General features: G+C 45.8%; 2 protein-coding genes across 9 annotated transcripts; both read right to left on the bottom strand.

Moving 5' to 3' along the window:
* Positions 1–316: 316 nt before the first annotated feature.
* LOC149919173 (glutathione S-transferase-like) lies at positions 317–11,987 on the bottom strand. 6 transcript variants are annotated; one of them, XM_090136281.1, is made up of 7 exons: positions 11,601–11,987; positions 6,273–6,382; positions 5,093–5,144; positions 4,098–4,230; positions 3,385–3,526; positions 2,331–2,462; positions 317–618 (listed from the first exon to the last, which is right to left on the bottom strand). In XM_090136281.1, the coding sequence occupies exons 2-7, from the start codon at positions 6,357–6,359 to the stop codon at positions 499–501; spliced, it is 666 nt and encodes a 221-aa protein (XP_089992407.1). In that variant the 5' UTR covers positions 6,360–6,382; positions 11,601–11,987; the 3' UTR covers positions 317–498. The 6 variants fall into 6 exon arrangements, with proteins under 6 accessions (XP_089992407.1, XP_089992406.1, XP_089992410.1 ...); XM_090136280.1 differs by having other exon boundaries at positions 6,273–6,386; positions 11,601–11,986; XM_090136284.1 differs by lacking the exon at positions 11,601–11,987 and adding an exon at positions 11,573–11,592 and having other exon boundaries at positions 6,273–6,386.
* Positions 11,988–12,582: 595 nt separating this feature from the next.
* On the bottom strand, positions 12,583–22,780 carry LOC149919172 (glutathione S-transferase-like). Of its 3 annotated transcripts, none has more exons than XM_090136289.1 (7): positions 22,472–22,780; positions 18,203–18,316; positions 17,039–17,090; positions 15,932–16,064; positions 15,083–15,224; positions 14,028–14,159; positions 12,583–12,836 (listed from the first exon to the last, which is right to left on the bottom strand). In XM_090136289.1, the coding sequence occupies exons 2-7, from the start codon at positions 18,287–18,289 to the stop codon at positions 12,717–12,719; spliced, it is 666 nt and encodes a 221-aa protein (XP_089992415.1). In that variant the 5' UTR covers positions 18,290–18,316; positions 22,472–22,780; the 3' UTR covers positions 12,583–12,716. The 3 variants fall into 3 exon arrangements, with proteins under 3 accessions (XP_089992415.1, XP_089992414.1, XP_089992413.1); XM_090136288.1 differs by having other exon boundaries at positions 18,203–18,312; positions 22,472–22,610; XM_090136287.1 differs by lacking the exon at positions 22,472–22,780 and adding an exon at positions 19,916–20,019.
* Positions 22,781–22,968: the final 188 nt, after the last annotated feature.

The following is a 22,968-nucleotide window of genomic DNA, read 5'->3' as shown; positions in this document are numbered from 1 at the left end:
TTTGTTTTTAGAGGAGGTACTGGTGAAGTGGCCGTACAAGAGCCTGCAATGCTACTGACAAAACAGAAGTGTAGTGGAACCACGATCCCAATGTACACCAAGCTGAGGAACATCTCAGCTCAGAGGAAAGCTGAATTCAAACATTTCATCTCCGTTAGGCCAGAACCTGCAGGTTCTGCCAAGCTCTTTCCAGGATGGGCGTGTTGTCCACGGCTCAGGCTAAGCTCCTACGTATTCCAGCAGTGCTAGGGAACACCAGTAAGAGAGAGCAAGAGAGCCCTCGGATGAGTGAGTAGCAGCAAGAAGTCACTGAACGTACATTTTAACGTCAACTTTATTTCTGGAAAACACTATAAGTATTTAAAACAATTTGTTAATTTTGAGACAACTGAGTTAACAATTTGCAAACGAATCTTGTGAAATTAATTTCATTAATTTCACTTTGCTTCTCAAGAAACACCTCAATGGAATGGAGTTTCAGTGTGTTTAGGCTGCTGCTCAGTGGAAAATTGCCATCACATTTGGTATATCTTTTTCCTGAATCAATGGTTTCTTTGCGCTGCCAGGCTGCAGGAATTTCTTGATGTTGGGCATATTGCTCATTCTTGCTTTAAAACTCTACAAAACAAAAAGAAAACAACACTACGCTTAAAACCAATGACAACTCTCAGAGTAACAGTACATTGGGTTACATGAGCCTGGTGGCTGCATTTTAGGGGCATTTCTCCTTAGAGTGTTTATAAATTATGCAGATGCAGAACTCAAACACATCCAAAGCATTTGAAGATGTTTCTTATTTAAGAGGAATTGTTGACTCTCTTAGAGGTGGGGAGAGCTTGCAGAGAGAGTTCTCAAAAAAACTGGAAGGCTGGCAGTAACCCACCACACTGACTTTAACATGAGTGCATGAATGCTGGATTCTGCACCTGGGGTGCAGCAACCTTTTTTGAATGTATGGAGAGAGGCTGGAAAGCAGCCTCAATAAAAGGGATCTGGGGTTCTGGTTGATGACAAGTTGGACAAAACCAGCAGTGTGCCCTGGCTGCCCAAAGGACCAACGCACCCTGAGGTGTCCCAGGCCCAGCACTGCCTCTGGGAGAGGGGAGGGGTTGTTCTGCTCTGCTCTGTGCTGTGCGGCCTCACCTCCAGCACTGTGTGCAGGTTTGGCTGCCACAGTAAAACTGTTACAGTGTCCAGTAGGGCTACACAAATGGCAAAGGGTGTGGAGGGCAAGAGATAGGAGGACTAGATGAGGTCCCTTCGTGTGTTCAGCCCTGAGCAGAGGAGCTGAGAGGAGACCTCATGGCAGCTGCAGCTCCTCACAGGGAGCGGAGGGGCAGCGCTGAGCTCTGATCTCTGTGACAGCAACAAGGCCCGGGGGGAACAGCATGGGGATCTCTCCAGACAGGGTCAGACTGGGAATTAGGAAAACATTCTTCACCAGAGGCCAATGGGCATGGTCTGAAGCTGCCAGAATCACAAGAATTGGAAGGGACCTCAAAAAACCACCTAGTCCAATCCCCCTACCAGAGCAGGAGCACTTAGATTAGGTCACACAGGAACACATCCAGGTGGATTTTGAATGTCTGCAGAGAAGGAGACCCCACAACCTGTCTTGGCAGCCTGTTCCAGTGTTCTGTTACACTTACTGGGAAGTTTTTTCTCAAATTTATGTGGAATCCCCTATGTTATGGCTTGCACCCACTGCCCCTTGTCAGTGACACTGGATGTAACTGAGCTCCATCCTCCTGACAATTTATAAACATTAATGATGTCACTACTCAGTCTTCAACAAGCAGAAGAGACACAGCTGCCTCAGAATTATCCTACAAGGGAGATGCTCCACTCCCCTAATCATCTTTGTGGCCCTGCACTGGAATTTTGCAAGGAGTTCCTTGTCCTTCTTGAATTGAGGGGCCCAAAACTGGACATGCTATTTCAGATGTGGTCTCACCTAGGGAGAGGAAAGGGAGAGGAAGCATTCAAAGGGTATTTGGACAATGCTCTCACATATTGGATTTGAAGTTAGGGTGATCCCCTGTGGAGCCAGGAGCTGTAATCAGTGGTCCTTGTGATTCTCTTCCAACTCAACGCATTATGGGATTTTAAGAATCTATACTTCAACCAACTATACATTTCAATACCCTGGTGGCTGAGGTGACAGAAGACCATCATAACCACCAGTATTTCAGGCTGGCCAAAACCACCTAAAGTATTTGCTTTTAATTTCGCACTCCTTTCCATACCCTCCCATCCCCGTATTTTCTCAACCAGTTTAAATCACTGGTTCTGCTTTGGTTTATTTCCTTTAAAACTGTCTGTGCAATTACCTGCAAGAGTGGAAATTTTGCAAGTGCATCAGGCTTCAACTCTTCCAACCACAAAATGTTTTCCAGTAAACTCACATCTGCTTTGCTCAACTTGTTGCCAACAAGAAAGTCATGCCCATGGTCTTTCAAAACCTAAAAACATGGAACAGGGAACAGAAGCAGGTATGATATGTAGACATGTGATATGTAGACATGACACTTAATGTTACTTAAAGTCATTCTCTCATGGAATTGTCTTTGAAGCAAGAAGTAATGAGAACATCTGTACTGCAAACAGATCACCGCTCTGTCATCACAGCCATTCTACATCTGTCCTTTCCCTTCTGTGTATTTTTTTCCCTTTTTATTTTTTTTTTTTACTGACAGCTGAGGACTAGCCCTCTTGCCTTCACTTCTGTAGCCTCTGTAATTAGAGCACTCTTCCTCACTCAGTGTTGGTCTACACATCACGGAACGCAACCGTCACTGTACAAAATTTACAAGAGACGTGAATTCATCCCAGACCACAGCAGGAGTATCTTGGTCTCATTCAAATGATGGGTAGCTCCCTTATTTCACACCTGTTTCTGCTTCAGTTTGGGGAATATTGCACTGGGGACGTTCTGCATGTAGCCCATGCCTGCTTCCAGCTCACCCATCTTCTCCTTTTTTTTTTCTTTTTTAATTACAGAAGGACCTGCACTCCTTCTTCTGTATGTATGCTGCAATGGTTCTAACGCATGTTTGGTCAGAGGGTCCTGTACTTCAGGAGGAGGCTTCAGGTAAAAGCCAGTGCTGTTGTGGCTTTTTTCTGAAACAAATGCAGACTGAAACGTGGACATCTGTGGAATTCAGTGTGTCCTGCGTTTTTGCAGCTCTGTGTATTTCCTAAATCTGCATTGTCTTTTGTCTCCTCTGTGGTGTTCTGTCTCCAGCCTCATCCCATTCCCACCACAACCAAAGCATTCACATTGAATTTTTCCTTTCTTTTTGTCTGAATAAAATGACTGTGTAGATCAGGGCTGGTGTTTCAGGAAAACAATATTAATTAAGCTACTAAATCTTTGCCACGTACCTTCTCAAAGACTGGTAAGTATCTGTTTGTGGCCTTGTCCATAATATTTGCAAGATCTTTCTCCTTTTCATTAGCTGGTTTGAATTCATGGTACATGATTAACTCAAAGAGATCTGCCAATCCTTCCACATACATGTCAATTCTGAAAGGAACAGATCCAGTTGGTCAAGTCAAATATAGGAGTTCTGAATAGCACAACAGGAACAAGCTGAACCCCATTAGTAAAAGGCTGTACTCCATCTTTTTTCACTAGGGCAGACACTGATGTGCATTTAAAATTTTTCAAACCCAAATACAGAATTGGCATATGTGCTCATCCAAACCCACTCTAAAACTCTAATCAGGCATGTTCAATTTAATATTAGATTTACACAATTTCTAACAAGTATCTTGAAATGTTTGACATCTACCGAATAACCTAAAGCATTTTAACATTCTTTAGGTTAAACCTTGTAACGCCAGTGCTTTTTTTGTTCCCTGATAAAGCACTGATCTCTGATCTTCAGAAACTCCCTGCTGCCTTTCTTCCTATCTTATCTGCCTATTTATTACTATTGTAGACATCACCTGCACTCACAGTCAACACATGCTATAAGAAAACTTGCTGAATCTAAACGTCTTGTGAGTTAAATGTGAGCAGAGAGATTCTTGTGTCATGCAGAAAAGCAGTACCAGCTATGAGCTAACAAACAAAGGTAGTACTGGTACAGTACAGGGCTCTCTCCTTCAGGTCTTTCCCGTAGAGATTGTATTTCCCTGCTATGTAGTTGAGGATGGCTCTGGTCTGCACCAACTTCATCCCATCGATCTCCACCATGGGCACTTGCTGGAACAGCAGGGATCCATCTGGGGAAGAAGAAGACAAGGAGACGCTCAGTCTGTGACTAAAGATCATCTACACTGATAGGGGAAAAAACCCACCAATGTTGTTTCTCATTTGTGGCACGCTTCCTCAGTCTCCTTATAGAGTGTGGAAAAAGTACTTTGGAAACCTAGACTACTGTTAATATTTATGTTTGTGTTAAATGTTAATATACACATTAATATGTCTTTGTGACTCCTACACTGACTTTACATTGGCCAAAAAATGGTTGGTGTTTCACATGATTAGTGCAAGAGCTGAATACCACTTGATATGAGACTGTGGTTGTGTAAATCCCTTCCTGAGGAAACTCAGGATGGCAACTGCCACTCTGAGTTAGATATCTTTGAAAAGCCAATCAATGAGCACAGATTTGTAATTTGGCTTGGAGGAAATGTGAGTAACCAGTCTCACAGCAACGGAAGCTATAGAGAACAAGGTGAGCAATTGACAATGGGCTTACACCGACACAAAGAAGGTGCCAGCAGGAAACACTGTTACTGTATGGGTGATGGAGTGCTGGCAGAGTTTGCCCAGAGCCTGTGGAGTCTCCTCCTTGGAGATCTTCAAAAGCTGCCTGGATGTGGTCCTGGGGACCTACTCTGGGTGTCCCTGCTTAAGCAGGGATTGCGCCAGATGGACCCCAAGGTGATGATTATTGCATCTCACTGTTCATTGAATGGGAGTTGGACTAAATGGCCAGCTGCAATGATTCTATGACTACGTGACTCCATACAAGCCAGTCTAGGCTTCCTTCTCAAGAGACATTAGATTGCTCTGAGGTTCTAGGGCAAACAACTCTATTCATTATTATTATTGAATTATTAAAAACTAAGGGAAACTTACCTGTCCTTAACTTTTGGAAATCATCCTTTGTTTTCATAATTCTTTCTTCAAACTGTAGGGAATACAGAAGAAAAACTGTTCTCTGATTGCATGTTTTAACTTCTGCATGTCATGACACAACAAAGGCCCAAAACACAATGCTAATGGAAATTTTGTTTTAAAAATGCCAAGTCATGTTTTAAAAACTTAGTTTGCCTTTGCCATATTGTCTCCTCATCCCCCTCCCATTGAATTCATAGATCTTCTGGGCAAGCTGCTAAGGTTCTAAGGATGCTCCAAAAGAAATGACTTGACACTTCACTACCTTTTTTTTCCCCCATGGAAACTACAACAGCTACAAAGAGCAGAGTAACACTATTTGATAAATTATCACCAAGAAAATACTCTATTTCAACATAGTTACCACCATTAGCTATGAGTTTTCCTTGGTGATGAACATAAGTCTGCATGCCTTGTGAGTAAAAATATGCATGGCCATCTGAGATATGGCTTGTCTTCCACATCGCTGTTGAAAACTGCTGAAGCTCCTTGCTGTGCTCTCATCCCCTATTAAGCCTCCATAACTGTTCAGAATGCAATGGTCAGAGTCAGCAGGTGCCATTTTTTCTGCATGGCGGAATTCAATTCCACACCCTTGCTTCATACACACGTTCATGGCAGATGCCACAGTGTCAGACTGCCCCTCTGCTGCCATCTTTCTCCCAGCAATAACATAGAATGAAATATTGCCAGGAATGTTCAACCTCTACTGCCACATCACCAAAACGCACCTCTGACACTGTGGGCCAGCGCAATAATAAAAAAGGGGCATTACTTTCAGAGCAGTCCTCCTACACTGATATTGGCATAATATATATTCTGTTTTAGACACTGAGAGCAAACTAGAAGCCATCAGTAGGTGAAGGGCTCATCTCCTCTGACTAGATGATAGGAAATAAGTTCTGCTGCTGTGGTTTTAACTCTTCTTTTACTTGTTACAAAAGACATGGATATATAATGCTAACAATGGGACTGACACACGATGTTTGGAAGAGAAACAGGAACTGTCCTCATAGGCTTGGTTCTGGTTGTGCAATGCATTAAATGGAGAATCTGAAACTGCTGGTATGTCCCGTTATTATAAAGAATACTATAAATGAGTATTTGTCACGTGCTCTCAGTATAACAACTATATACAAACCTCAACTCCAGCAGCTGCTAGTAGCCACCTTATTGGTTCCATTCGGCCTCGTATATTAGCATAGTGCAGAACTGGCTTCCCAGACATGCTTCCACGTATCTGATTTCCTTCTGACTAGAATAAAGAAGAATTATCACAAATCAAGAAGGATCAGAATCCGTTCACGAATCTCCAGCAGGTTCTCAAGCTCTGCTCAAAGTTGTCTTCTTTTAAACCAATGACTGATGCTGCAGGACTCTCATCAAATCAGCAGAGGAGACAAGAGTGAGAATGTACTGGAAAGTGGTACTGTATTTCACACATGCAGTCCAGTTAAGCACAACTGTGTACTGACAGCAAGTGGCCCTTATCAGGGAACATGCAAAGCAAAGACCGCTTCCAGCCCAAAGCGTTCTGCTCAGACTGAAAATCTGGCTGTGCAGTAGGTACTGAATAAACTCAGTAATTACTGTAGTTTCTCTGCTAGAGTTTACGGTCCATCATAAAGTGACAGGAAGAATTTTCCCCTCTATCCTTGTTCACATTCCTAAAATAGAATCACAGAATCATTAAAGGTGGAAAAGACCTCTAAGACTGTCTTCTCCAACCATGGAGCCATCCCCACCATGCCCTCTAACCACGTCCCTCAGTGCTACATCTACGCTTTCCTTGAACACCTCCAGGGACTGTGAGTGCACCTCTTCCCTGGGCAGCCTGTTCTAATACCTCACTGTTATGGCTGAGAATAAATTGTTTTCCTAATATCTGAACCTCCTTTCCTAATATCTGAACCTCCTCTGGAGCAATTTGAGGCCAGCACCTTGCCCTATCAATTATTACCGTGGAGAAGAGGTTGACCCCCACCACACAACAACCTCCTTTGGTGTTCAAGGCAATAAGGTCTCCCCTGAGCCTCCTCTTCTCCAGACCACACAATTGCAGTTCCCTCAGCTGCTCATCATAACACTTGTGCTCCACACTCTCCACAGCTTCACTGAAATTATCCGGATGTGCTCCAGGGCCTCAGTGTGTTTGCTACAGGGAGGGGCCCAAATCTGAACACTGCATTCCATTTAACTCCATTCAGCAGCACTTTCTGGGCCTGGGCACCCAGCCACTTTTTTCCCCAGCACAGTGTATGCCCATCCAAGCAATGGGTTGCCAGCTTCACCACTGAAAGACAGGGTCAAAGCCTTCACTGAAGTCCAGGTAGACCATATCCACAGCCTTTCCCTCATCCTCTTGGCACGTCACTTGGTCATAGAAGGAGAGCAGGTTGGTCAAGCAGGACGTTCCTTACATGAATCCTTGCAGTTTATGCCTGAATTCCTGGCATCTGCGCCTTTCAAAACCAGTGCACAGCAAACACAGTGACAGTGTAGGCAGTACCCGCTTTATATTCATGTCACAGTTATAAAAAACAAGTCAACAAACAAGCTGAAGTATGAACAGCGGCAAAAAGCAGATGGCTACAACAAAACATATCCCCCTTATAAGCAGCATGCCACTGTCTTTAAAACAGGAAGCACTTCACACTTCTGAGATCTAAACTGATCTTTCTTCAAACTGTGTGCATACAAAGCATTTGATTATTAATTAATCATCTGATGCACAAAAGCATGTTAGCAAAGGATGCACCTGAAGGTATTTAATTCACAAAATCCATACACAGACTATTGCATCAAGTACACTAATCCTTTATGCATATCCAAATGCCCAAAAGCTTACCTTGCACAGTCTCGAACTCAGTCTGAGCTTTCAGCAGCTTTGCCCTGAGGTTATGGAGCTTTTAGCCCCTCCTACACAGCAAACTGCAAACACATTTCTGTTGTTGGGTAACACTGTTTCCTAGTTAAAACATTTAGTTTTAATCACTAATTACCTACAATAGACAATAAACTAACACTGACGGTGCACATATATAATACTTGTGAGAGGTCACCATCATTTTGGACAAGCATTACAGAACCAAATTTTCACTGTATGGCAACTTAACACTAGTCACAGCTGCCGAAAACATTCCACAGTTTAAGAAATAATACCATGATACTACTCCAATTTTAATTAAAATATTTCACGATTTTGCAGTTTTGTACCTCTTTCCACACGTTGGGACAACGATTTCAGCTGGAATCCTGTGTCAGATTCCTTCCCTTCCCTTCTTTTTGAGGCAGGGGATGTTCCTTCAGGTTATTTTCATCTGAAGAACCTCATTTTTGAAGACAGAAGTGTTTATTTCTTTCTGACAAAGACACTACTCTGGATTTGACCTGGGGAAAATGATTGCTGCTAGTGAGAGCAGGAGGTGGTGAAAGGAGAATGTATCTGGAGGGCCAACCGCTGACTGTTTTATTTGATAACTGTGTTGATACAGAAGAGTTTTGTATCTTAAGATCTCCTTTGCCCCCAGCCTCTTGTCTAATCTGTATGGTTAGCACTGTTGTAGGCAACACATGCACGTAAGGTCAGTGCGCTCTGAAAAATGTGCTGAATCACCCCAGGCTTGAATGTGGGCCAGAACATTCTTCTGCTATAACAGAGAGGAAGAATGAACTGTAGTGAAAGAAATGAGCTGTTACAGTTCAGGGCTCGCTCCTTCTGGTGCTCCTCATAGATGATGATAGATAGCACTGATTTCCTGCTGCTCTCCTTTCAGCAGACCTAAATATGGGTAGGAGGAAACCCTCACCAAGCACTGGAGCCACAACCGATACCCAAAACAAAGTCAGCAGTATGCACTCTGAGTCATGAGAACAGCTTTTCTATATTCTGAGAACAGTCCTTCGCATATCTTGAGTAGATATAAACTGAGGATGGAGGCTTGCATAAATGTAAGCTTAAGAACAGAGTGCAGAGGAGGCCATGGAGTGTGTTGTCACGTGAAGATAAGAATGTAGAATAGATGTATTGTTGTTGAAGATAAGATGGCACAACAGATGCCTCCGCTCTGTGTAACATCAGTGGGAACTCATTTGGGCTACCCTCACTAAGAGGTTGGAAATTTACAGTGAGAACACATCCCACGACCACCAGAGATGTTATTTCTGCCCTTGTCCTTGGAATGTAACGAATGATTGTATAAACTATGCCTTTAAATATGTAGTTGCTGCTTCTCTTCGTGTGCATGTTTGGTGGGAGCGATCCCCCATGACCCAGCCCTGTAATACAGGGAATACCTACTTGACATAACTCTTTGTCAAGTCAATTTACTTTGTTGGTTTTCTCAGCTTCTACTCAAAACGTCAGTATCTCTCATGTGTGAAGGCATCTGATTTTTAAGTACTTCTCTCTTCAGATGAACCATCCAGGTGGGAAAGCGATGGGAAATCTCTAATATATACCTTAGTAACTTAACAGAGAGAACATTCAGCACTGCTGCTGCTGCTGGCCACCAGCCTGTTCCCATTTGGGGTCTTCCTTTAAAATAAGAAGACAGATCTACGTAATAATTGGATTCTCATATACGACACTGATTTCCTGAGCAAGCGTAAGAATGTTCTGCATCAGCAAACCTTGTCAATTTTCCTCTCCCAAAAAATGGACCAGAATTCCTCTGGCTTGGGCTGCAGCTATGCTCAAAAATCCAAGCCAGTCTTTAAAATGTAAGGGAAATTGGTGCATGCACAAACTGCTTTGTGTTATGGTATTCATAGGAGGAGGAGGGAATGTAGCAAAGGGAGCTTCAGCTGTGACTAAGGAGACCTGCAGGGATATGCCCGGCCCTGCCTTGCTGCAGACACAAAGGACACATCTGGTGTTCTATTGCATTCAAAACAACTGGATACATCTTGTTCTTTCTGAACTGCCACTGCATGTGTTCAGCACACCTGAAAAGCCCAACTCACACATTCAATCCCATGACACATTTCTCATGAGTTCCACCCTCAGAATCCGGCTGGGTAGGTACTAACCAAACAATCTTTTAAACTCAAGGATACATTTACGCAAGATAGCCTTGCAGTTATCAGTAACATAGCTCCAGGGTGTGACCTGCTCACTGCTGCTTTTAGAGCTCTCTCTGCACATTCACACCACAACTCTCTCCTCTGAAGCACATCCCCTGCTTTGAGATTTTCTTCACATTCCCTCCAGTTTGCTCCCTTTCTCTTTCCTGCTTAGCCTGCAGTTACAGTTTGTGCCTTCTTGGCAATAAACCATTCTTACTGCGAGTACAGAAACACCCATCTCTACAGCAGCTCATTATGTTGGGTGCTATCTTCAACATGCTCTATGAGAAACATCCACTGCTTCACAGCACAACTCAGCCCAAGCAACAGGTGCTCCAAACCTCGGACAGGTGCTCAGCTAACAGCTTGCCCTGGGGATTTTGCAGATACTGTAGTCTCCTTTAGCAAAGTTCTCCATTCACAAAAATAGGTGCTTGATAACAGAGACTTGATCAAGTCGCAATCGGACTAGAGCTGCTTGATACCTACCTAATAGCACAACAGCAATAAGGCATTTAGAAAAGTGCCTAATAACGGCCACATTACATGCACACACAGAAGACCACAATCTATGCTCTATTTCTCTTTCCTGTAAGGGTGTGACTTGCACTACTCCACGTAAAAGTGCTCCCAAACAGCATTTCTTTGAGAATTACTTCATTCCCTGGTGCTCCAGAAACAGGTGATGGTCTCCAGTCCTCTCCCCCTGAGGACAGAGCTGCACTCGGGGGCCTCACACCATGCACCAGCACTGGACCTGCACTCCAACCTCCAACATGCGGGTACAGGCTGGGAAATGCACTGCAAGGGCAGGCTAGCTAAGCAGAAAGAGAAAACTTCCCTGACTTCCCCAAAGCACAGGGACAGCTGGTAAAAATCAACCCAGCCAAAGCCACGCTGGCCAGCGTCAGCAAAAGAACCCCTGTACCAGGCTGTACTTGTGCAGCACAGCTCCTCACGGACTGGCCGAGGCCTGAAGCTCTGGGGCACGAGAGGAAAAGCAGAGATCTTCCAGCAACGGCAGCGCTGAGGGACCCAGCTCTGGGCTTTGGGCTGAACACCTACTGTGGTGGCACCGTGCTGAAGGGATCCTGTTGCCGCTCTGCAACACACCTCCTTGCAAAGCATCGACTCACATCCGAGTAGCAAACTTTCACCTTTCCCGAGCAGCACGGCTGGGCCTGAAGACAAATCACAGACCAACCATATCTGCTGCCCCTATCTCCCGGCCCCAGCCCAGTAGGTCCCGCTCCCAGTGCCGCTGCCGGGCGGTCGCTCGGCGTCCGTAGCGGGTCGCTCCCTCGGCCAGAACCCCCGATCGGGCGCCACCCCACAGCTCGGCCCGAGCCCAGCGCGCCTCCCCGCCCCCACTACCGCCGCTGCAGCCGCCGCTACAGCTGACCGCTGCCTGTCCGCCGCTGCCGCCCCGCAGCTCCACACCCGCCCCGGAGTCCCGTGTCGGATGTGGGCGGCCCCGGGGCTCCGTGCTGCCGGGCGCTGCGGGGCGGAGCTGCGCCGCTGAGGGTCCGAGCGCGCAAAGGGAGGCGAGGCTGACAGTGAGAAGCCGAAACGGCCTTGGCTCGGTGGGAGCGCTGCTCGGCGGTCAGCTCAGCTCCAGCGAGACATCAGCACGGTTTTCATCAAAAGTCCAAAGCGCAGGGCCGTGGCAGCCCCTGGAAAGAGGCTTAGCGAAAAGCAGGTGGTGTTAGCAGGAGTTTCAGGGCCTGGAGGTGGCCCAGCTCCACGCTGGGAGTGCTACAATGTCACATCTTTCTGGTTTCTGCTGCTGCATTTACATACGTGGGTGATGTGCTGAGCACGTCTTTACGTACTGCACTTCCTTGCTGGTTCTCAGTAGTACAGCTGGATTTCAGGCACTGTTACGCACAGCTCAAAACTGAGTTCAGTATCAGCTGGCAGCAGACAACACAAAGCTACGCATGTCAGGGCCCTGTGGCGCCTGATGCCGGCCAGGCACCTCCTTCCTCAATCATAACAGCTTCTCAACTCTACAGCTGGCTTCAAGCATTCCTCTTTCAATCGAGTGCTCGTGGCGGCCACGGCTGAGTTTGTTTTTAGAGGAGGTACTGGTGAAGTGGCCGTACAAGAGCCTGCAATGCTACTGACAAAACAGAAGTGTAGTGGAACCACGATCCCAATGTACACCAAGCTGAGGAACATCTCAGCTCAGAGGAAAGCTGAATTCAAACATTTCATCTCCGTTAGGCCAGAACCTGCAGGTTCTGCCAAGCTCTTTCCAGGATGGGCGTGTTGTCCACGGCTCAGGCTAAGCTCCTACGTATTCCAGCAGTGCTAGGGAACACCAGTAAGAGAGAGCAAGAGAGCCCTCGGATGAGTGAGTAGCAGCAAGAAGTCACTGAACGTACATTTTAACATCAACTTTATTTCTGGAAAACTCTTAAAGTATTTAAAACAATTTGTTAATTTTGAGACAACTGAGTTAACAATTTGCAAACAAATCTTGTGGAATGGAGTTACACCATGCTTAGGCTGCTGCTCAACTGAAAATTGCCAGCAGGCTTGGTATATCTTTTTCCTGTAGAGGTGGTTTCCTTGGGCTGCCAGGCTGCAGGAATTTCTTGATGTTGGGGATATTGCTCATTCTTGCTTTAAAACTCTGCAAAACAAAAGGGAAACAGCACAACACTTAATAGCAATGGCAACTCTCAGAGTAACAGTACATTGGGTTACATGAACCTGGTGGCTGCATTTTGTAGGCATTTCTCTTTAGAGTGTTTATAAATTATGCAGATGCAGAACTCAGACGCATCCAAGCAGGTTTGCAGATGATCCAAAGTTAAGAGGAGCTGTTGACTCGCTAACAGGTGGGGAGACCTTGCAGAGATAAAGCTCTAAAAAAACTGGAAGGCTGGCAGTAACCCACCACACTGACTTTAACATGAGTGCATGAATGCTGGATTCTGCACCTGGGATGTGGCAGCATTGGATGTATGTACAGAGTGGGAGTCGAGAGGCTGGAGAGCAGCTCTTAGATAAGGGATCTACGATTCCAGTTGAGGACGAGTTGGACATGAGCCAGCAGTGTGCCCTGGCTGCCCAAAAGGCCAACGCACCCTGAGGTGTCCCAGGCCCAGCACTGCCTCTGGGAGAGGGGAGGGGTTGTTCTGCTCTGCTCTGTGCGGCCTCACCTCCAACACTGTGTGCAGGTTTGGCTGCCACAGTAAAACTATTACAGTGTCCACATGGGGCTACACAAATGGCAAAAGGTCTGGAGAGCAAGAGATAGGAGGACTAGATGAGATCCCTTCAGCCCTGAGCAGAGGAGCTGAGACCTCATGGCAGCTGCAGCTCCTCACAAGGAGCGGAGGGGCAGCGCTGAGCTCTGCTCTCTGTGACAGCAACAGGGCCCAAGGGAAAGGAATGGGGAATCTCTTCAGCCAGGGTCAGGCTGGGAATTAGGAAAACGTTCTTCACCAGAGGGCAATGGGCATGGAACAGGCTGCCCAGGGCAGCGGGCCTGAGTTCAAGTAGTGTTTTATTTCAGATATTGGGTTTGAACTTCAGGTGATCATCCATGCAGCCAGGAGTTGGAATCAATAGTCCTTGTGACTCTATTCCAACTCAAGGTATTATGGGATTTTAAGAATCTATGCTTCAACCTACTATACATTTCGATACCCTGGTGGCTGTGGTGACAGAAGACCACCATAACCACCAGTATTTCAGGCTGGCCAAAACCACTTAGGATATTTTATTTTCTTACCCTCCCACCCCCATATTTTCTCAACCAGTTTAAATCACTGGTTCTGCTTTGGTTTATTTCCTTTAAAACTGTCTGTGCAATTACCTGCAAGAGAGGAAATTTTGCAAGTGCATCAGACTTGAACTCTTCCACCATTAAAATGGTTTCCAGTAAATTCACATCTGCTCTGCTCAGCTTGTTGCCAACAAGAAAGTCATGCCCGTGGTCTTTCAAAACCTAAAAACATGGAACAGGGAACAGAAGCAGGTGTGATATGAAGGCATGCCACTTAATGTTACTTAAAGTCATTCTCTCATGGAATTATCCCTGAAGCAAGAAGAAGTAATGAGAACATCTGTACTGCAAACAGATCACCGCTCTGTCATCACAGCCATTCTACATCTGTCCTTTCCCTTCTGTGTATTTTTTTCCCTTTTTTTTTTTTTTTTTTTTTACTGACAGCTGAGGACTAGCCCTCTTGCCTTCACTTCTGTAGCCTCTGTAATTAGAGCACTCTTCCTCACTCATTGTTGGTCTACACATCATGGAACACAACTGTCACTGTACAAAATTTACAAGAGACGTGAATTCAGCCCAGGCCATAGTACGAGTATCTTGGACTCTCAAAGGTTGGGTAGCTCCCTTATTTCTCACCTGCTACTGCTTCAGTTTGGGGAATATTGCACTGGGGACGCTCTGCATGTAGCCCATGCCTCAGTTTCCTGACACCCTCTTGCAGGTCACCCATCTTCTCCTTTTTTTTCTTTTTTAATTACAGAAGGACCTGCACTCCTTCTTCTGTATGTATGCTGCAATGGTTCTAACGCATGTTTGGTCAGAGGGTCCTGTACTTCAGGAGGAGGCTTCAGGTAAAAGCCAGTGCTGTTGTGGCTTTTTTCTGAAACAAATGCAGACTGAAACGTGGACATCTGTGGAATTCAGTGTGTCCTGGGTTGTTGCAGCTCTGTATATTTCCTAAATCTGCATTGTCTTTTGTCTCCTCTGTGGTGTTCTGTCTCCAGCCTTATCTCACTCCCACCACAACCAAAGCATTCACACTGAATTTTTCCTTTCTTTTTGTCTGAAAACAGACTGTGTAGATCAGGGCTGGTGTTTCAGGAAAACAATATTAATTAAGCTACTAAATCTTTGCCTCCTACCTTCTCAAAGACTGGTAAGTATCTGTTTGTGGCCTTGTCCATAATATTTGCAAGATCTTTTTCCTTTTCATTAGCTGGTTTGAAGTCATGGTTCATGATAATATCATACAGATCTGCCATTCCTTCCACATACATGTCAATTCTGAAAGGAACAGATCCAGGTGGTCAAGTCAAATATAGGAGTTCTGAATAGCACAACAGGAACAAGCTTAAACCCAACAATAAAAGGCTATACTCCATATTTTTTCACGGGGTAATACTTCTCATATATAATACTTCTCAGTATATAATACTTTTTAAACCCAATTAAAGAATTGGCATATGTGTTCATACAATTCCTAACAAATATCCTGAAATCATAGAATCGCAGAATCACAAGGTTGGAAAGGACCTACAATATCATCTAGTCCAACCATCCTCCCATTACCACTGCTACCACAAGCTACTAAACCGTATCTTGTAGCTCCTCATCGACACGCCTCTTGAACACTGCCAGGGACTGCGACTCCACCACCTCCCTGAGTGAATGTCTGACCTCTACTGAATAATGAACTGAATAGCCTTTTAACATTCTTTAGGTTAAACCTTGTAACGCCAGTGCTTTTTTTGTTCCCTGATAAAGCACTGATCTCTGATCTTCAGAAACTCCCTGCTGCCTTTCTTCCTATCTTATCTGCCTATTTATTACTATTGTAGACATCACCTGCACTCACAGTCAACACATGCTATAAGAAAACTTGCTGAATCTAAACGTCTTGTGAGTTAAATGTGAGCAGAGAGATTCTTGTGTCATGCAGAAAAGTAGTACCAGCTATGAGCTAACAAACAAAGGTAGTACTGGTACAGTACAGGGCTCTCTCCTTCAGGTCTTTCCCGTAGAGATTGTATTTCCCTGCTATGTAGTTGAGGATGGCTCTGGTCTGCACCAACTTCATCCCATCGATCTCCACCATGGGCACTTGCTGGAACAGCAGGGATCCATCTGGGGAAGAAGAAGACAAGGAGACGCTCAGTCTGTGACTAAAGATCATCTACACTGATAGGGGAAAAAACCCACCAATGTTGTTTCTCATTTGTGGCACGCTTCCTCAGTCTCCTTATAGAGTGTGGAAAAAGTACTTTGGAAACCTAGACTACTGTTAATATTTATGTTTGTGTTAAATGTTAATATACACATTAATATGTCTTTGTGACTCCTACACTGACTTTACATTGGCCAAAAAATGGTTGGTGTTTCACATGATTAGTGCAAGAGCTGAATACCACTTGATATGAGACTGTGGTTGTGTAAATCCCTTCCTGAGGAAACTCAGGATGGCAACTGCCACTCTGAGTTAGATATCTTTGAAAAGCCAAGCAATGAGCACAGATTTGTAATTTGGTCTGGAGGAAACCATGCTCACAGCAATGGAATCTAAAGGGAGCAAGGTGAGTCGCTGCAAGGAAAACAGGAGCACACCACAAGTGCAGGTTAAACTCAGAAATCTAGAACTCTGGCTCCATACAGATTATCAAACAGCAGCTTTGTGAAATTCATTCATATTTTAGGCTGCCCACAATGATGTGACTGGAAAAAATGTACAGACATGGGGCAACTGGCAACAGGTTCATAATCATACAGAGAAGATGCCACGTGAACACCAGGAAACACTGTTACTGTATGGGTGATGGAGTGCTGGCAGAGTTTGCCCAGGGCCTGTGGAGTCTCCTCCTTGGAGATCTTCAAAAGCTGCCTGGATGTGGTCCTGGGGACCTACTCTGGGTGTCCCTGCTTGAGCAGGGATTGCGCCAGATGGACCCCAAGGTGATGCTTGCTGCAGTGCGTGTCTGTGACTCCATCTGTACCAGCCAGTCTAGGTTTTCTTTTCAAGAAACATAAGATTCCTCTCGTGTTCTAGGACAAACAATTCTATTCATTATCATCACTGAATTATCAAAAAACTAAAGGAAACTTACCTGCCCTTAACTTTTGGAGATCTTCCTTTGTTTCCAGAAATCTTTCTTCAAACTGCAGGGAATACAGAAGGAAAATGGTTTTATGATTGCAAGTTTTAACTTCTGCTTGTCATGACACAACAAGAGCCCAAAATGCAACGCTGTAGAAATGCCAAATCAGCTTTTAAGGAATTAGTTTGCCTTTGCCATATTGTCTCCTCATCCCTCTCCCATTGAATTCATAGATCTTCTGGGCATGCTACTAAGGTTGCTCCAAAAGTAATGCCTCCTTTTTTTCCCTGCCCCTCCAACCCCGTGGAAACTGGAATACGTAAAAAGAGCAGAATAACACTGTTTAATAGAATAAAATATCACCAAGAAAATACTCTATTTCAACATAGTTACCACCGTTAGCTATGAGTTTTCCTTGGTGATGAACATAAGTCTGCATGCCTTGTGAGTAAAAATATGCATGGCCATCTGAGATATGGCTTGTCTTCCGCATCGCTGTTGAAAACTGCTGAAGCTCCTTGCTGTGCTCACATCCCCTATTAAGCCTCCATAACTATTCAGAAAGCACTGGTCAGTGTCAAAGGGTGCAATTTCTTCTGAATGGCGGAATTCAATTCCACACCCTTGCTTCATACACACATTCATGGCAGATGCCAGTGTCAGACTGCCCCTCTGCTGCCATCTTTCTCCCAGCAATAACATAGAATGAAATATTGCCAGGAACGTTCAACCTCTACTGCCACACCACCAAAATCCACCTCTGACATCATGGGCCAGCGCAATAAAAAAAAGAGGGGCATTACTTTCAGAGCAGTCCTCCTACACTGATATTGGCACTGATATAAATACATGCTATTTTGGACACTGAGAGCAAACTACAGGCCATCAGAAGGTGAAGGGCTCATCTCCTTTGATTAGAGGATAAGAAGACAAGTTCTGCTGCTGTGGTTTTAACTCATTTCTTTTACTTGTCACAAGGGACATGGATGTATAATGCTAACAGTGGGACTGACACACGATGCTTGGAAGAGAAACCAGAACTTTGTCCTCAGAGGCTGGTTTTGCAATGCATTAAATGGAGAATCTGAAACTGCTGGTATGTCCCGTTATTATAAAGAATACTATAAATGAGTATTTGTCATGTGCTCTTAGTATATCTAACTATATACAAACCTCAACTCCAGCAGCTGCTAGTAGCCACTTCACTGGTTCCATTCGGCCTCGTACACTGACATAGTGCAGAACTGGCTTCCCAGACATGCTTCCACGTATCTGATTTCCTTCTGACTAGAATAAAGAAGAAATATCATAAATCAAGAAGGATCAGAATCCGTTCACAAATCTCCAGCTGGTTCTCAAGCACCGCTCAAAGCACCTTGCCCTATCAATTATTACCGTGGAGAAGAGGTTGACCCCCACCACACAACAACCTCCTTTGGTGTTCAAGGCAATAAGGTCTCCCCTGAGCCTCCTCTTCTCCAGACCACACAATTGCAGTTCCCTCAGCTGCTCATCATAACACTTGTGCTCCACACTCTCCACAGCTTCACTGAAATTATCCGGATGTGCTCCAGGGCCTCAGTGTGTTTGCTACAGGGAGGGGCCCAAATCTGAACACTGCATTCCATTTAACTCCATTCAGCAGCACTTTCTGGGCCTGGGCACCCAGCCACTTTTTTCCCCAGCACAGTGTATGCCTGTCCAAGCAATGGGTTGCCAGCTTCACCACTGAAAGACAGGGTCAAAGCCTTCACTGAAGTCCAGGTAGACCATATCCACAGCCTTTCCCTCATCCTCTTGGCACGTCACTTGGTCATTGAAGGAGAGCAGGTTGGTCAAGCAGGACGTTCCTTACATGAACCCTTGCAGTTTATACCTGAATCCCACATTGTCCAGAACAAGCCATGTGATAGCACTTAAGCTGCTCTGCAACCTTCTCTGATACAGAGGTCAGGCAGACAGGACTACAGTTTGCTGGATCATCTTTCCAATTCTTCTAAGAGATGAGTGTCACATTAGGAAGCCTCCAGGCATCTGGAACATCCCTGGTTGACCAGGACTGCTGAGAAACAATTGAAAGCAGCTTGGCAAGCTGTTCCACTAAGTCTCCCAGTACCATTGGCTGGATCCTATCTGGCTCCATGGTCTTCAGACAGACCAGGTAGAACAGCAGTTTGCTAACCGTTTCCTCTTGAACTCTGGGGGCCTTATGCTGTTCCCTATCTCAGTCTTCCAGCTCATGGGGCTCAGTACCCTGCCCATAACTGGTCTGACTGTTGAAGACTGAAGTAAAGAAGGCATTAAGATCCTCAGACTTTTTCTCATCCTCACTGGTAATGTTGCCTGTCGCATCCAGTAAAGGATGGAGATTCCTCCTTTACAATGTAGACAACTGTCTCTTTTTCTGGGAGTCTCAGCAAATCTCCCTGCTGAGATAGACCGGCCTTCTTCCCCACCAGCTCATCATATGGCACAGGGGGACACTCTGTTCCTGTGACTTCAGGATTTCCTTTTTGAGCAATGTCCAGCCTTCTTGGACCTCCCTGCTCCTCACTTCCTTATGGGTAAGGATCGGGGGGAAGGACAATGACTTCACCTTATCATTCCCAGCACTGCGCTCAATCTAATTCACAACAGTCCCCATTCCTCTCCTTTCTTTAGGCCAGCGCCCAATTTTGTTTTGGGTAACATCTTGCTGGCAATCAGCACAGGCAGAGCCATAGAGAAATCCCAGCTACTCCAGCTCAGCACAAGTATGCCTACCTGTGCATAAAACCACGTTAGCAAAGAATGCACCTGAAGGTATTTAACCCATAAAATCCATCCACTGACTTTAGCATCAAGAACACCAATTCCCTAGGCAAATCCAAAAGCCAAAAAGCTTACCTTGCACAGACTGGAACTCGCTCAGAGCTCTCAGCAGCTTTGCCCTGAGGTTATGGAGCTTTTAGCCCCTCCTACAAAGCAAATTGCAGATACTTCTCTGCTGTTGGGAAACACTATTTCTTAAGCAATTAAGACATTTAGTTTCAATCACTTATTACCTACAATAGACAATAAACTAACGCTGACGGTGCACATATGTAACACTTGTGAGAGGTCACCATCATTTTGGACAAGCGTGACAGAAACAAATTGTATACTTTCCATTTTCACTGTAGGGCAACTTGCTACTTAACAGAAACCAGAGCTGCCATAAACTTTCACGGTTTAAAAAAAAAAAAATACCTTGACACTAATCCAATTGTTCACGATTTGGTAGTTTTGTACCTCTTTACACATGTTAGAACAACTATTTCAGCTGGAATCCTTCATCACCTTCCTTCCTTTCCCTTCCTTTATGGGCAGGAAATGTTCCTTCTGAAAATTTTCATGCTAATAAAAGTAGGAGATGGTGAAAGGAGAGTGCTATCAGGAGGGCCAACTGCTGTTTTATTTGATAACTGTATTGATAGCAAAGGGTTTAGTATTGTATGATCTCCTTTGTCCCCACATCCTGTCTTATCTACCTGGTGAGTACCTTTGTAAGCAACACATGCACCCAAGGTCAATCTGCTCTATGAAAAAGTGCTGAATCACCCCAGGCTTCAATGTGGGCCAGGACATTCTTCTGCTATTACATAGAGGGAGAATGAACTGTAGTCAAACAAATGAGTTGTTGCAATACAGGGCTTACTCCTTCTGGTGCTCCTCATAGATGATGATGCACAGCACAGATTTGATGCTGGTCTCCTATCAATAGTCCTGAATCCAGTAGGACAAATCCCTCACCAAACACTGAAGCCACAGCTGATACCCAAACCACAGCCAGCTGAATGCACTCAAAACATCAACATCTGTTTTCTGTGAAGGCATCTGATTTTTAAGTACTTCTCTCTTCAGATGAACCATCCAGGTGGGAAAGCAAGGGGAAATCTCTAATATATACCTTAGTAACTTAACAGAGAGAACATTCAGCACTGCTGCTGCTGCTGGCCACCAGCCTGTTCCCATTTGGGGTCTTCCTTTAAAATAAGAAGACAGATCTACGTAATAATTGGATTCTCATATACGACACTGATTTCCTGAGCAAGCGTAAGAATGTTCTGCATCAGCAAACCTTGTCAATTTTCCTCTCCCAAAAAATGGACCAGAATTCCTCTGGCTTGGGCTGCAGCTATGCTCAAAAATCCAAGCCAGTCTTTAAAATGTAAGGGAAATTGGTGCATGCACAAACTGCTTTGTGTTATGGTATTCATAGGAGGAGGAGGGAATGTAGCAAAGGGAGCTTCAGCTGTGACTAAGGAGACCTGCAGGGATATGCCCGGCCCTGCCTTGCTGCAGACACAAAGGACACATCTGGTGTTCTATTGCATTCAAAACAACTGGATACATCTTGTTCTTTCTGAACTGCCACTGCATGTGTTCAGCACACCTGAAAAGCCCAACTCACACATTCAATCCCATGACACATTTCTCATGAGTTCCACCCTCAGAATCTGGCTGGGTAGGTACTAACCAAACAATCTTTTAAACTCAAGGATACATTTACGCAAGATAGCCTTGCAGTTATCAGTAACATAGCTCCAGGGTGTGACCTGCTCACTGCTGCTTTTAGAGCTCTCTCTGCACATTCACACCACGACTCTCTCCTCTGAAGCACATCCCCTGCTTTGAGATTTTCTTCACATTCCCTCTAGTTTGCTCCCTTTCTCTTTCCTGCTTAGCTTGCAGTTACAGTTTGTGTCTTCTTGGCAGTAAACCATTCTTACTGCGAGTACAGAAACACCCATCTCTACAGCAGCTCATTATGTTGGGTGCTATCTTCAACATGCTCTATGAGGAACAGCCACTGCTTGTGCACCACTTGTGCAGCACAGCTCCTCACGGACTGGCCGAGGCCTGAAGCTCTGGGGCACGAGAGGAAAAGCAGAGATCTTCCAGCAACGGCAGCGCTGAGGGACCCAGCTCTGGGCTTTGGGCTGAACACCTACTGTGGTGGCACCGTGCTGAAGGGATCCTGTTGCCGCTCTGCAACACACCTCCTTGCAAAGCATCGACTCACATCCGAGTAGCAAACTTTCACCTTTCCCGAGCAGCACGGCTGGGCCTGAAATCACCAACCGCCCACATCTGCTGCCTTGGGCCTCAGCTACACCCACCACAGTGACTGCTACAGCTGTGAGCACTGTCTTCTCGCTTCTTTTTTTCTGTGCGTGTGTGTTTTGCTCAAAACATTTCTATCACCCGCCTTCCCGGAAGAAGCACAGAAGCAAACTTCCGAGCCTGCACACAGTCCGCTGCCCCAACTTAAACGCTCTTCCTCGTTGCACGCAGCCCTGCTCGCAGCCCGGGGCGCTGCTCTGCTCCCCGCACACACTCGCGCGGGGCTGCTCAGGCAGAAGGGCCTTGGAACACAGACCCTGCTGCAGCCAGCCCGGTCTTGCGACTGCAATCGCTTACCAGACGGCTGTTTCCACTGGAATTCGGACCAAAAGTTCTCTCCTTCAACCACCCGAGCTGGAAAAGGCTCCCGATAGAGTATAAAAGCAAATCACCGCCCGAGACTGCACAGCAGAGCCGCAAACTGGGTCTCGAGGCCAACCCAGCCGTTCCCCCGCCTCCTGTACGGCCGCAGGAGCCGCCGCCGCGCACAGCACTCCGCTCCACCCCCGCGCTCCTCCCGGCCCTCCCCGGCGCGCTGTGCCGGCTGTGTGCGGTCCCGGGGCCGCGGCGTGGTGGTCTGGTGGCTGGCCGGCGCTGCCTGGCGGCGCTCTGACTTTGCGCCTCCGTGCGCGGCGTTGCTGTCGGTGCGCGCTGTGCCCTGGAAACGCACCGCTGCGTTTGGGGGTTTTGCCACTCATGCGGCCAGCTCGCCCAGTTAACTCTGGGGAGCGTCTGTAAGAGAGAACGAGAGAGCCCTCCGATGTGTGAGGAGCAGCAAGATGACACTGAGCATG

Source organism: Phasianus colchicus, chromosome 2, assembly GCF_987193195.1.
Source record: "Phasianus colchicus chromosome 2, bPhaCol1.hap1.1, whole genome shotgun sequence".
Lineage (NCBI taxonomy): Eukaryota > Metazoa > Chordata > Aves > Galliformes > Phasianidae > Phasianus > Phasianus colchicus.
Note: the sequence above shows the minus strand (reverse complement) of the source record. Positions and strands in the feature narration are given on the sequence as shown.